This window comes from Amphiura filiformis, chromosome 18, assembly GCF_039555335.1.
Source record: "Amphiura filiformis chromosome 18, Afil_fr2py, whole genome shotgun sequence".
Taxonomy (NCBI): Eukaryota; Metazoa; Echinodermata; class Ophiuroidea; order Amphilepidida; family Amphiuridae; genus Amphiura; species Amphiura filiformis.
In genome coordinates, this window is record NC_092645.1 from 64,139,654 (window position 1) to 64,155,088 (window position 15,435).

Sequence of the window (15,435 nt, forward strand, 5' to 3'; positions counted from 1 at the left end):
TGACAATTACGAAAAAACAGAAATTGTAATTTTTGACTTTTTATCTGAAAAGTGATTTATTAGCTGGGTGACAGTTAATGCGACAAGGGTAAAGATAAAGTACGGTATGGGTGAAAATTATGTTTGATACTTGATTGTTAGCTGGATGTATGAATTTCGGTATCTTAAACTGGATTAGTAGAACAAGCACTGAAAAAATAAATCGGGACCCTGAGGGGTAATGCCGGACACACATGCGTCTCTATACAGATGGGGTAATGCCGGACACTTGTTATTTCGAAAATATAGACCACAACAACAGCCCCCATAGTTGTATGCTTGAGGTAACAGAAGTACCTAATATATTCTAGGGGATTATCATCCTAATCCACTTTCCCTCTTAGCAAAAATTATGTGTCCGGGATTACCCCGTGTCCGGCATTACCCCATCATTTTTTACCATTTTGTTTTATAATTATAACTTATTAACTATAGATGTTGAGTTATTAAAAACTGGTTACTAATTAATTTAATCTTGTACCTGTGTAGCCTTAACGAAAGGTGCCCGGGATTACCCCACTTTCCCCTATATTTATATGTGTATTTATTATCCTTCTATAATTTTGTTTATCATATATTATTTTATACTAAGTAAAGGGTGCCACAAAAACACACCCTGCGTTTCAGTGGCATCATCATTTTCACCATATTATGCTTTTTTATATTGTAATTATTTGTACGGATGGAACTTGAAACTGAACTGAACTGACGTTAAATTTTGATGGAATAGCCCAATGTCTGTGTAGTGTTTAACAATATATTTTCAGAAAAATTCAGATACCTTGTCAACGTGACAAAAAGTTAAGGGCTGGGGTATGAACGTTTGGACAGTATTTATTGTGGGACATTAGAGCACATCAGACAAATCGAATTGCATTCTGAATATGAAGAATGTCATTCTGATATCAAATAATTTTGATTTTTGAAATTGCAATTTAATACACATTTTATGGCAAATCATTAAAATTGATATTTTGATATTTAACAGTATTTGAAGTAAACTTTATAAATCTGATGATTTATACTTAAAGTGTATGTAGGTGGGATGAAAAGCCGACGATCAATTGAAAATTTTGATCTTTCATATTGAAGATATGGATTTCTTTTCCCAAAACACCAAAAAATTAGGTCTTTTGGGAAAAAAATCCATATCTTCAATATGAAAGGTCAAAACTTTCAATTGATCGTCGGCTTTTCCTCCCAGCTACATACACTTTAAGAATATATCATTAGATTTATAAAATCAAAAATGTGAAAAATATCAAATTTTAATAATTTGTCATAAAATTTGTATTATATCGTGATTATCAAAAAATGAAAATTATTTGATATCTGAAAGACATTCTTCGTATTCAGAATGCAATTCGCTATGTCTGATGTGCTCTCATGTCCCACAAAAAATACTGTCTAAACATAATAAATGCTCATTTTAGATCCCTTAAGAAATAAAGTTTTCAGTAATTTCGTTTCTTGATTTTGTCATTCTAGTCTCGGATCCTGAATTTGTGCTGACATGGCAATTAGAATCACTACCAGTGATAGAGTACAATGGAACTACTGTTATAGAACACTTCTATGTGGGAGGGGATAGTTATCTTATTGTTGGTAAATCACGAGGAGACGATGGCAGTTATGATGCACAGGCTGTAATATTCAAGTATGATGCCGGTCTACAAACATTCCTAGATACAGGTAAGAGTATATGGGATAATCTAATTGATAGGCCTTTCTTACAGCACCCTAATTCCTAATTGGTTAATTACACTCCTATAGGGGATCATTCTTACAGCGCCCCTAATTGGTTAATTACACTCCTCAAAAGAATTAAAAGATTAGATGAATATATATATCAGCATTTTTGAAAACATAGGATATGATGATAATATTATTGATAATTGTGCTTGATCTTTCATTACATCACTAGTTCCGTAAGCTGCAGACAAAATTCACTCATTACAAATATCCGCCATAACCCACATCGTGAGGGGAGGGGGAAAATGTAGGCCAAAATTTTGATTTTGAAGCCGTTTTTCAAACGTCGTCAAGGTCAAGTCGCATATTGGGTGGGTTTGTGTATGTGACGTGTGTTTGGGTCTATACGTCACATTAGTGGGTATAAGATGCCCTCAATGTTTCCCCGGGGTTGGGAATGGGGAAAGTCATTAATGTAATCGTACAAAAGATGACCACCCAGCCCCTTCCTCGTTTCTCTGAAGGTAGTCCATAAGGATACTTAAAGGAGTATTTCGTGATCCTAGCATCCTCTATTTATGTCATTTTTCATTAGATATCCACAAAAAAAAACCTATTCCCAAAATTTCAGTTGATTGCGATTTTGTGTTCGCGAAGTTATGCATGATTATGTGTATTACACTGCTCCATAGACAATGCGTTGTAATTTCGTTCTGGTGCACCAGAACGAAATTCAAATTTCACGATATCTTTGCTAAACTAATTAATCTGCAAGAAATATTTTGTACATAAACATTATGTAGCCAGAGGTTTCCAGTGATATAAAAATCTCAACTTTTTTGAGAAAAGTGGGGGATGAGGCTGTGGATCACTTAAATGCCCTTTTAAGCAACTTGAAGCAAGAATTATTGAAAAAAACAGGGGGGGTGACAGTGGTAGGGTGGGATGCCGTTGGTTGCACATCAATCTGGAGAGCAAGAGGGACAAGGGGGTACAATCACGTTGCCTTGCCCAGGGGCCAGGAAAAGCTAAACCTACCTTGAGGTCAATTAATCCAGTTGATTTATCACTTTTGTATCTTTTTTTTCAGGACTATCAATCCCAACATCCGGCCTCTCTGATATCTCTAGTCATCTTGTTGGAAACTACATCTACATTGCCGTTGCCAACCAACAATTTGCTTCCAACCTATACATCGGCATGTCCAATATTTATCGGTAACTAGTGAAATGTACACCCAAATGTCTTGCAAATGCACCTAAATATTTGTCTGCAAAATTGCCCAAATGTCTCAGAAATACACCCAAATGACTGCAAAATGCACCCAAATGTCTTTCAAATGCACCTACATATTTGTCTCGCAAATGTGCCCAAATGTTTACGAAATTCCCCAAATGTCTCCGAATTGCGCCCAAATGTCTGCAAAATGCACCTAAATATTTGTCTCAGTGCGCCCAAATGTCTCCAAAATACACTCAAATGTGCCCAAATGTCTGCAAAATGCACCCAAATGTCTGCAAAATGCACCTACATATTTGTCTCGCAAATGTGCACAAATGTTTGCTAAATTGCCCAAATGTCTCCGAATTGCGCCCAAATGTCTGTCAAATGCACCCAAATGTCTCTGAAATAACCCAAATTTACACCTAAAGGTGCCCAAATGTCTGAGAAATGCGTCCAAATGTCTGAGAAATGCATCCAAATGTCTCTGAAACACGCCAGAATTTACACACAAATGTTGAATATATTCTTGTATCACATGAGCCATTCATTATTATTATTTATATTAGGCTTTTGCTATGTGGTAAAATAACAATTTAAGCCACGATTGTTTGATATGATCATTTTTTTAAATGTTTCTAACAGAACATCACATAATTTTCAATTCTAGATCTTTACAATACCAACCATCATTCAACTTGTTTATAAAATCTCCTGTGAGCTGGCACGGTGCTTGTAATTGTGTTATGACATGTGCAGTGGCGTAGCGTCATTGGTGCATGGGGCACATGCAGGACCGTAGCAAGCGGGGCGGCTGGGGATGCCATGGCCGCCCCACTTTTTGAGAAATTTGTTATGTTTTTCTTTGTATCTTTATTTCAATATGGGCAAAGATTTGTAATTTGGCCGCCCCATATTTGTGATGGCCGCCCCACATTTTTCGACCGTGCTACGGCACTGAGCATATGCCCCCCAATCGATCTCAAAATTTAGAAAATCCCATAGTAAAATTGCCAAAAAATGGCTTGAGGCCCTCCAATCAGACCCGGTGCCCCCCCCCCCCCCTAATTTGATGACCCATGCTACGCCACTGGACATGTGTGACAGTGCTGTCCATGGTGACACGCAATTAATGGTATTGCATCGGAGTACTTTGCAAAAACTGTACATTGTTGTATCGCTTTAAAGCCCAATATAAATAATATCACATCTGTTCTTTGATGATTTCTCTCACCATTTTTAGGTTTGATCATGGCACTCCCTCTGTCCAGTTCTTTATGCAGCTTGAAACCAAAGGTGTATCTGACATGGAATTCTTTGATTATGGGGGCGATGCATATCTGGCTGTAGCTAACATGATGACGGATTTACATGCGGCTTATAGAGTCAATGTTGAGTAAGTATAGTGTATAATGGAGTGATACACCAAAATGTCTTGCATGATGCACCCAATACACCCAAATGTTCTGCAAATATGGCTCAAGTCGAAAAAATGTTGTAGCAGGCAAAATTGTTATTTTGACTGTCAATATGCATGTGTACACAAACATGCGAGTATCCACTTTATGGGTTACAAACAAGATGCAGTTTTACTGATGGACTATTCAAGTTGAAATCCATACACCACCATGGAAGACTGTGACCTTAATCTCCTACACAGGGGGTGTAGATTTCAAATGGGGTTTCCTATTCAGCTCGGGTAATCCAAACCTCTTGTGTGGAAGATTAAGGTCACACCTTCCATAGGGGGTGTATGAATTTCAACCGTAATAACCCATTTTGGAGGAGACAACACTGAATGGGTAGATCCATTTGAAATCCACACTCCCTGTGTGGTAGATTAAGGTATATCTTACACAGGGGGTATATGAATTTCAACTGGAATAACCCATTCTGGAGCAGACGACACTGAATGGGTAGATCCATTTGAAATTCACACTCCCTGTGTGGAAGATTAAGGTCATGTTTTCCACAGGGGGTATATGAATTTCAACTGGAATAACCCATTTTGGAGGAGACCACACTGAATGGGTAGCTCCATTTGAAATTCACACTCCCTGTGTGGAAGATTAAGGTCATGTTTTCCACAGGGGGTATATGAATTTCAACTGGAATAACCCATTCTGGAGCAGACGACACTGAATGGGTAGCTCCATTTGAAATCCACACCCCCTGTGTGGAAGATTAAGGTCATATCTTCCACAGGGGGTGTATGAATTTTAAATGGAATAGCCCAATTCACCGGCCATTTACTTCAGATGGTTCTATATCATTGGCAGGAAAAACCTACATACTTGTGGCCACTGAACATGTTTAAAACAAAACTGCCAACAGGTTACATGGGAGGTTTTGCTTTAAACATGTTCCGGGGCTAATGACACATGGAGGTTTTTCATGCCCAATGACGCTGTATTATTTTTGTTCTTTGCAGAATCTACCTGTTTTTATATACCCATTTTGACTTTATCACAAGTGTAGAAACCTATGGTGCTAAGAGCATAGCTACATTTGAGGCGGATAACACGCTGTACGTAGCTGTCGCACAGTATTCTGATAATGACGGACACTACGATATCGGGACAAATCTCTACTACTTTGACACGGGTAAGGATAGTATGGTTTAGTCAGGGAGCCAATTGCTGCCATATTATTCACCTATGCACATTGACAGAAACCTATGGTGTTACAATCTTGAAAAACAGTACTTGGAACGCTTGGCGCACCCAACAAAATTCTGGGCAGAATTCCTTCTGACCATGGAAATGACATACCGTAAAACCCCGTCTACAAGCATATAGTGTGCTTCTGATGAAAGCTACATTAATCCAGTCGCCATTATGGAGTATGAGCAAATAAATTACGGATCCAAGCATATACAAACAAGTATTATTTTAAGACCGATCTATTGTATTGGTATATTAACGCTTGCTTCTTGAATTAATTCAGCTTTTATAAAAAACACTATATATGCTTGTAGACGGGGTTTTACGGTACTGTATATTGTGTTTGGGAACAAAAATGGCATATCTTCAACAATAATTTACCCTTCCCCTCTCCCCATCAATCAATGTTGGAACACATTGGGAAACCGCTGAAGACATTGGCATTTCTCAACATTGCACAGTTTTCTATTCTTTACACGCAAGTGTTACAAGACTTAATTCCAAGATTGTAGGAGCATAGCTACATTTGAGGCATATGGAAAAGTTGAGTGCATTTGCTCAGCGATTGTCATGCACGCTGCTTAACCACGAAATCATGGGTGAATTCCCTCTCTGCTGTTCTATCTACCCGCACGATGCTCACGTGTTAATAAAATTTACACAAACATGCCCGGAATTAGCATGTTAAAAGTATCTTTATCAATAAAAACCTCACTTCAAAAATTTCTGATCATGAGAACAGGGAGTCTTTTTAACTTTAAAACTTATTATTTCGCTCAAAATTCTGTGCCGTCAATGGAAAATGTGCTAATTTTTCACTTTTTTTCGGGGCTACTTGTGTTAAATGTAACAGCCAATTAAAATGACGGGACTTTTTCTAAGAACACGGTTGGTTTATTGACCTGCTTGAGCTAAGGATTCTAGTGATATAAAAATTGTTTTGATTGGATAAGGGGAACTGGTTGACATTTGCCCTAAAATAGGTCAACGAATCGGCCGATAGCTACTATCGAGCATGGCGAACCCGGATTTCTATTTACCGGGCTTATCGATTGTCAATAAACTCCCTATGCATGACGTGCGTGCGTGCATGCATGCATGACGATAGGTCATTATTGTGCATGCTCATAGCATAGCTGACTGGTCAAATCTTTTCTGCACGAAAGTAGGCCTAACTTTTCCATATATGTAGATAACTGTTGCACAGTTTTCTGATGATGACTGTCACTTTGATATTGGCACAAATCTCTACTATAATCAAAGACTGAATTTAAGACTAGTTTCCATCTGACATCACTTTCAATCAAACTCCCTACTACTCTTGATCAATTAGTAGCGTGTAAAAAGGAAGGTTGATTCATCCGGTGCCAATCTGAGAAAAGGAATCACAGAAAATGACGAAAGATTACGGAACTTTTTTACAAGGCAAAAAGCGACTTTTGACATGGTGTTTTCAGGAAAGAGTTCCCTACTACTAAAGCCTAACTTTTGGGATGATTTGTGAAGGTGCCAAATTAACCATAAGACACGCGTTCAAAAAGTCGATCATCACAACACTCGTAAAGAAACCATGCCCGAGTTTGATTGGCAGACAAACTTAGTCTTTCTAATTCTGTCTTTGATTATACTTTGATACTGTGGTTTAGTCTGGGAGCCAGTAGACCACTATTTGCAAGGGAAGAAGTCAATCAACATGATCAATTTTAAATGTCATTTTGGTCCACTATATGTGACACTTTTTTTCCGGATTTGTAATACACAATGTGACCTGATCTGATCCACTCAGGCCAAAGTCGGAAAATTAGAAAATCTAGTTACTACCATTACTGACTTGCTCAGTACCTACACTTATTGATGTTGAATCCCTAGGTCTCTTGAATACTTGGTTACAAAGTTGTGAACCTTTTATATGTCATTATTTTGTAAATTAAATCAAATACTGGAACTAAGATTTGCAACTCACTTTGCTACGTTGTGTCCGAAAGCATCGGACTTCGTCAGGCATCTGAATGAAGATGTTGTGATGACGTCAGATGTTGTGATGTCAGACGACGAGGATATGTCCATTTCCTTATGTTTTTTATTAGTTTTTTTCTGTTCACTTTTTGCCTAGGCCTATATCTGTTTCATTATTGTCTACTTAAATCCGATTAGATCAAATCTGGTCACAGTTGGACATGCTCATATATCTTTGTGATGTTGTATATGGGAAAGAGATTCAGTACATGTACCCTTTTGGTGAATATTTTCTGGAGCTCAAATTGAAACTTTGTTTGGAGGAAATATTAGCCAATATATTAGCCAAACGGCTCTGGGAACTTCAAATGGGGGTCTCCGGAGCAAGAGCTTGAAAAAGTCTTGAGGCTGGCACCTAGCTGTAGTGCAAGGTATATGAAGTAACCCTCCCCCCACAGCCACGGATCGAGGATGGCCAAAATACATGATTTTGCCAAAAAATACAGGCAGCGGCACTCCCTAAACCCCCCTGGAACCACTACTTTCCTTCCCATCCCATGGAATTATTATGAATGTTAATACAAGCTATAGGCCTACTTTGATCAGCTCACAATCGGCGGGGTCTTATAATGTCACCGAATAATATCAAAATATTTTATTTTGAGAATTTTCTTGTGACATCTCGCCAGAACCAATACAAATTGTTAATCCAAGTCCTTTCCTTTGTCTATTTTCTTTAACACACAAAATATAGACCAGACAGGTCAACTACTTTTCAGCATAGTCATGCGCGTATTTTGGGGGGGCTTTGGGGCGCAAGCCCCCCGGGGTAAAAGCAGGGGGCGGCCAAAATGAAGGGGCGGCAAAAACGGGCGGCAAAAACGAAGAGGGCGGTAAAAAGAATTATTAAATAAAAAAGGGCGGAAAAAAATTGATAAAAGCATAATTTTTTTTAAATAAATGGTACTTTTAGGGCGCTTGCGCCTGAAACCCCCTTTTGTTTTTTGTTTTTTGTTTTTTTTTTTCTTTGCACTTTTTCAAACGACTGAGAAAAAAATTGGGTCAACCTTTTTGGGCTGTTGAGGAAGAGGCGGCAAAATTGCATTTTCTTCAGCCCCCCGGGGTTGGGTACGCCACTGAGCGTAGTGGTAAAAGCCTAACATTTGCCGCCTATTACGAGCTGATCAAACTTTAATGTATACATCCTTTGGTTTTCAGGAAAACCAGCGTTGACACTGGTACAATCATTACCTAGCAGTGCTGCAGTGCATGTGGAGTCTATGTTGGTATACGGTCATCAGTTCCTTGCTGTAGCCAATTATCTGGAATACTCTGATCAAGTGTACTATGAGACCATATCAACACTCTACTGGTGGGAAGGTAATTATATACTACCTCATGAATATTTATTAGGTAATCCTGGTATCTCATTGGTCAGTTTCTTGCTGTAGCTAATTATCTAGTGTACTCTGATCAAGCGTACGATGAGACCATATATGTATATTCCAACTCATAAATATTTATTAGGTAATCCCTATCTCATTGGTCAATTTCTTGCTGTAGCCAATTATCTTTAGTATTCTACAATTAATGAGTATTACTCTCTGAACAGAGGAGGAAAACTTGGCATGGCCTAAAGTTTTGCTATCCAAAAGCTCCCTCGATGACTCGGTTCTGTCACCCTGTCACGGGTCACTTACCGGTCTCGGTATTCCCTAGATTTCTTGGGTCAATTTTGGAACAAACTCGGGGATCGGAATCTCAAGACAGTTCACAGAGCAGATTTCCTGACGTTTTTCCTTGAAAACCGTGTTGCAAAAAGCCTTCCATGTGTGAGCATGCCTATTTACAACATATTTTTACCATCCATTAATAGGGAATCAGTTCTGGGAGTACCAGACCCTATCTACCAATGGGCCCACACACATGGAGTATATACCAGTCACAGATGACATACACCTACTAGCAGTAGTCAACTCAAAGGTAAGTCAGATATCCATTAATAGTGAATCAGTTCTGGGAGTACCAGACCCTATCTACCAATGGGCCCACACACATGGAGTATATACCAGTCACAGATGACATACACCTACTAGCAGTAGTCAACTCAAAGGTAAGTCAGATATCCATTAATAGGGAATCAGTTCTGGGAGTACCAGGCCCTATCTACCAATGGGCCCACACACATGGAGTATATACCAGTCACAGATGACATACACCTACTAGCAGTGGTCAACTCAAAGGTAAGTCAGATATCCATTAACAGTGAACCAGTTCTGGGAGTACCAGACCCTATCTACCAATGGGCCCACACACATGGAGTATATACCAGTCACAGATGACATACACCTACTAGCAGTGGTCAACTCAAAGGTATGTCGGATATCCATTAATAGTGAATCAGTTCTGGGAGTACCAGACCCTATCTACCAATGGGCCCACACACATGGAGTATATACCAGTCACAGATGACATGCATCTACTAGCAGTGGTCAACTCTAAGGTAAGTCAGATATCCATTAATAGTGAATCAGGTCTGGGAGTACCAGACCCTATCTACCAATGGACCCACACACATGGAGTATATACCAGCCACAGATGACATGCACCTACTAGCAGTGGTCAACTCAAAGGTAAGTCAGATATCCATTAATAGGGAATCAGTTCTGGGAGTACCAGACCCTATCTACCAATGGGCCCACACACATGGAGTATATACCAGTCACAGATGACATACACCTACTAGCAGTGGTCAACTCAAAGGTAAGTCAGATATCCATTAATAGGGAATCAGTTCTGGGAGTACCAGACCCTATCTACCAATGGGCCCACACACATAGAGTATATACCAGTCACTGATGACATGCACCTACTAGCAGTGGTCAACTCAAAGGTAAGTCAGATATCCATTAATAGTGAGTCAGTTCTGGGAGTACCAGACCCTATCTACCAATGGGCCCACACACATGGAGTATATACCAGTCACAGATGACATACACCTACTAGCAGTGGTCAACTCAAAGGTAAGTCAGATATCCATTAATAGTGAGTCAGTTCTGGGAGTACCAGACCCTATCTACCAATGGGCCCACACACATAGAGTATATACCAGTCACTGATGACATACACCTACTAGCAGTGGTCAACTCAAAGGTAAGTCAGATATCCATTAATAGGGAATCAGTTCTGGGAGTACCAGACCCTATCCACCAATGGACCCACACACATGGAGTATATACCAGTCACAGATGACATGCATCTACTAGCAGTGGTCAACTCAAAGGTAAGTCAGATATCCATTAATAGTGAATCAGTTCTGGGAGTACCAGACCCTATCCACCAATGGGCCCACACACATAGAGTATATACCAGTCACAGATGACATACACCTACTAGCAGTGGTCAACTCAAAGGTAAGTCAGATATCCATTAACAGTGAATCAGTTCTGGGAGTACCAGACCCTATCTACCAATGGGCCCACACACATGGAGTATATACCAGTCACAGATGACATACATCTACTAGCAGTGGTCAACTCAAAGGTAAGTCAGATATCCATTAACAGTGAATCAGTTCTGGGAGTACCAGACCCTATCTACCAATGGGCCCACACACATGGAGTATATACCAGTCACAGATGACATACACCTACTAGCAGTGGTCAACTCAAAGGTAAGTCAGATATCCATTAATAGGGAATCAGTTCTGGGAGTACCAGACCCTATCCACCAATGGGCCCACACACATGGAGTATATACCAGTCACAGATGACATACATCTACTAGCAGTGGTCAACTCAAAGGTAAGTCAGATATCCATTAACAGTGAATCAGTTCTGGGAGTACCAGACCCTATCTACCAATGGGCCCATACACATGGAGTATATACCAGTCACAGATGACATACACCTACTAGCAGTGGTCAACTCAAAGGTAAGTCAGATATCCATTAATAGGGAATCAGTTCTGGGAGTACCAGACCCTATCTACCAATGGGCCCACACACATGGAGTATATACCAGTCACAGATGACATACACCTACTAGCAGTGGTCAACTCAAAGGTAAGTCAGATATCCATTAATAGGGAATCAGTTCTGGGAGTACCAGACCCTATCTACCAATGGGCCCACACACATAGAGAGTATATACCAGTCACTGATGACATACACCTACTAGCAGTGGTCAACTCAAAGGTAAGTCAGATATCCATTAATAGGGAATCAGTTCTGGGAGTACCAGACCCTATCCACCAATGGACCCACACACATGGAGTATATACCAGTCACAGATGACATGCATCTACTAGCAGTGGTCAACTCAAAGGTAAGTCAGATATCCATTAATAGTGAATCAGTTCTGGGAGTACCAGACCCTATCTACCAATGGGCCCACACACATGGAGTATATACCAGTCACAGATGACCTACACCTACTAGCAGTGGTCAACTCAAAGGTAAGTCAGATATCCATTAACAGTGAATCAGTTCTGGGAGTACCAGACCCTATCTACCAATGGGCCCACACACATGGAGTATATACCAGTCACAGATGACATACACCTACTAGCAGTGGTCAACTCAAAGGTAAGTCAGATATCCATTAACAGGGAATCAGTTCTGGGAGTACCAGACCCTATCTACCAATGGGCCCACACACATGGAGTATATACCAGTCACAGATGACATACACCTACTAGCAGTGGTCAACTCAAAGGTAAGTCAGATATCCATTAACAGGGAATCAGTTCTGGGAGTACCAGACCCTATCTACCAATGGGCCCACACACATGGAGTATATACCAGTCACAGATGACCTACACCTACTAGCAGTGGTCAACTCAAAGGTAAGTCAGATATCCATTAATAGGGAATCAGTTCTGGGAGTACCAGACCCTATCTACCAATGGGCCCACACACATGGAGTATATACCAGTCACAGATGACCTACACCTACTAGCAGTGGTCAACTCAAAGGTAAGTCAGATATCCATTAATAGGGAATCAGTTCTGGGAGTACCAGACCCTATCTACCAATGGGCCCACACACATGGAGTATATACCAGTCACAGATGACCTACACCTACTAGCAGTGGTCAACTCAAAGGTAAGTCAGATATCCATTAATAGGGAATCAGTTCTGGGAGTACCAGACCCTATCCACCAATGGGCCCACACACATGGAGTATATACCAGTCACAGATGACCTACACCTACTAGCAGTGGTCAACTCAAAGGTAAGTCAGATATCCATTAATAGGGAATCAGTTCTGGGAGTACCAGACCCTATCTACCAATGGGCCCACACACATAGAGTATATACCAGTCACAGATGACATACACCTACTAGCAGTGGTCAACTCAAAGGTAAGTCAGATATCCACTAATAGGGAATCAGTTCTGGGAGTACCAGACCCTATCCACCAATGGGCCCACACACATGGAGTATATACCAGTCACAGATGACATACACCTACTAGCAGTAGTCAACTCAAAGGTAAGTCAGATATCCATTAACAGGGAATCAGTTCTGGGAGTACCAGACCCTATCTACCAATGGGCCCACACACATGGAGTATATACCAGTCACAGATGACCTACACCTACTAGCAGTGGTCAACTCAAAGGTAAGTCAGATATCCATTAATAGGGAATCAGTTCTGGGAGTACCAGACCCTATCTACCAATGGGCCCACACACATGGAGTATATACCAGTCACAGATGACATACACCTACTAGCAGTGGTCAACTCAAAGGTAAGTCAGATATCCATTAACAGTGAATCAGTTCTGGGAGTACCAGACCCTATCCACCAATGGGCCCACACACATAGAGTATATACCAGTCACAGATGACATACACCTACTAGCAGTGGTCAACTCTAAGGTAAGTCAGATATCCATTAATAGGGAATCAGTTCTGGGAGTACCAGACCCTATCTACCAATGGGCCCACACACATGGAGTATATACCAGTCACTGATGACATACACCTACTAGCAGTGGTCAACTCAAAGGTAAGTCAGATATCCATTAATAGGGAATCAGTTCTGGGAGTACCAGACCCTATCTACCAATGGGCCCACACACATGGAGTATATACCAGTCACTGATGACATACACCTACTAGCAGTGGTCAACTCAAAGGTAAGTCAGATATCCATTAATAGGGAATCAGTTCTGGGAGTACCAGACCCTATCTACCAATGGGCCCACACACATGGAGTATATACCAGTCACTGATGACATACACCTACTAGCAGTGGTCAACTCAAAGGTAAGTCAGATATCCATTAATAGGGAATCAGTTCTGGGAGTACCAGACCCTATCTACCAATGGGCCCACACACATGGAGTATATACCAGTCACTGATGACATACACCTACTAGCAGTGGTCAACTCAAAGGTAAGTCAGATATCCATTAATAGGGAATCAGTTCTGGGAGTACCAGACCCTATCTACCAATGGGCCCACACACATGGAGTATATACCAGTCACTGATGACATACACCTACTAGCAGTGGTCAACTCAAAGGTAAGTCAGATATCCATTAATAGGGAATCAGTTCTGGGAGTACCAGACCCTATCCACCAATGGGCCCACACACATGGAGTATATACCAGTCACAGATGACATACACCTACTAGCAGTGGTCAACTCAAAGGTATGTCAACACAGCTATTAACCATATCCCTTCCTTGAGGCAGTAAAGTAAAAACAACTTTAGTGATTTTCTCAAAAACTGCTCATTTGTACAGGAATCTGCCATGCTAGTTGGATTCCTTGTGCATTTTCCATTCTGAAAATATACACTTGCATATGCTTATCATTACCTTTGGAGATACAATAAAATGAATTATTGCTATCTTTAGTAGATAGCTGATGAATTGTGTCCTAGAATAGTACATTGTCATGACCATATTTGCAACCAGCATGAAAAATGCATTAAAATGCGTACAGATGAGGCTAATATTGGTTCAGGTGTTCTTGAGATATGTGGTTTGACACCAAATACTTTGTGTGGACTATTTTCTTTATGCTAGACCTTTGGTGTTTACAGGAAATGATAGCCTAATGTTTGTGTTTTAGGTAATGCTGTAATTATAGTAACTTAATCATTTATCAAAACCTTCACAGCCACTGTTTGTTTTTAAAGGTCTAGCCAGGGGTGCAAATTGTGATTTCTTCCTCAGGAGCAAGGTTTTAGGCTCAAGATTTCCTTAATAATACCATACATAAAATAGCTTTATTCTGCACTTCAAAAGATGAGAATGTTAACATAGCATGTATTTTTAGAGCGTCTCTATGTTAAGTTTTCGAGCTTTCGAAAAAAAAGGTTTTATGAGGAAAATGTGCTTGTGCAGCAAAAATTTGGTATTTTACACTAGTTTGGGGTCAATTTTGGTGGGACAGAGGCTCCTTTCCCTTTTTATTTTACGTTATCCACCCACCATTTACTTTCATTTTTGTCAGAGGGAGCACAACTTGTTCAGTGCTTTATGGTTCTTTTTAAAATTTCCCAAATCCTCTTCTCAGTGGCATTAGTATTGATACACAGAATTCCTTTATGCCTTTTGTTCCCATAAAATCCTCATTGCTGCCTCTATATTTTATTTCCACAGATATGATTGCCGCCTCTCAGTAAATTTCCTCAGATAGGTGCCCTGTTTCCACCTGCCTTCATCCAACTTTTTTTTTTCCTGTTAAATTACATTGAATACCTCCTATGGTGATGAGTTGTAAATTTCCTCATATTCTAACACTAAAACCTTGCTCTTTTTTGCTCTAATTTCTTGAACAATAATGTAAATTCCTCGAAGTTTTGCACAACCAGTGTCTTTAAATATTTCCTCTTTTCCATTC

The 15,435-nt window shown here is 40.1% G+C and overlaps 1 protein-coding gene across 1 annotated transcript in view; it reads left to right on the forward strand.

The window, feature by feature from the left end:
- Positions 1-15,435, forward strand: part of LOC140139304 (uncharacterized) — a 47,204-nt gene that overhangs the window by 15,286 nt on the left and 16,483 nt on the right. The window contains exons 3-8 of the mRNA XM_072161084.1: positions 1,528-1,731; positions 2,822-2,948; positions 4,196-4,348; positions 5,384-5,556; positions 8,790-8,951; positions 9,838-9,944. Of these exons, the coding sequence (XP_072017185.1) occupies positions 1,528-1,731; positions 2,822-2,948; positions 4,196-4,348; positions 5,384-5,556; positions 8,790-8,951; positions 9,838-9,944 (926 nt within the window). The remainder of the gene's footprint in view (positions 1-1,527; positions 1,732-2,821; positions 2,949-4,195; positions 4,349-5,383; positions 5,557-8,789; positions 8,952-9,837; positions 9,945-15,435) is intronic.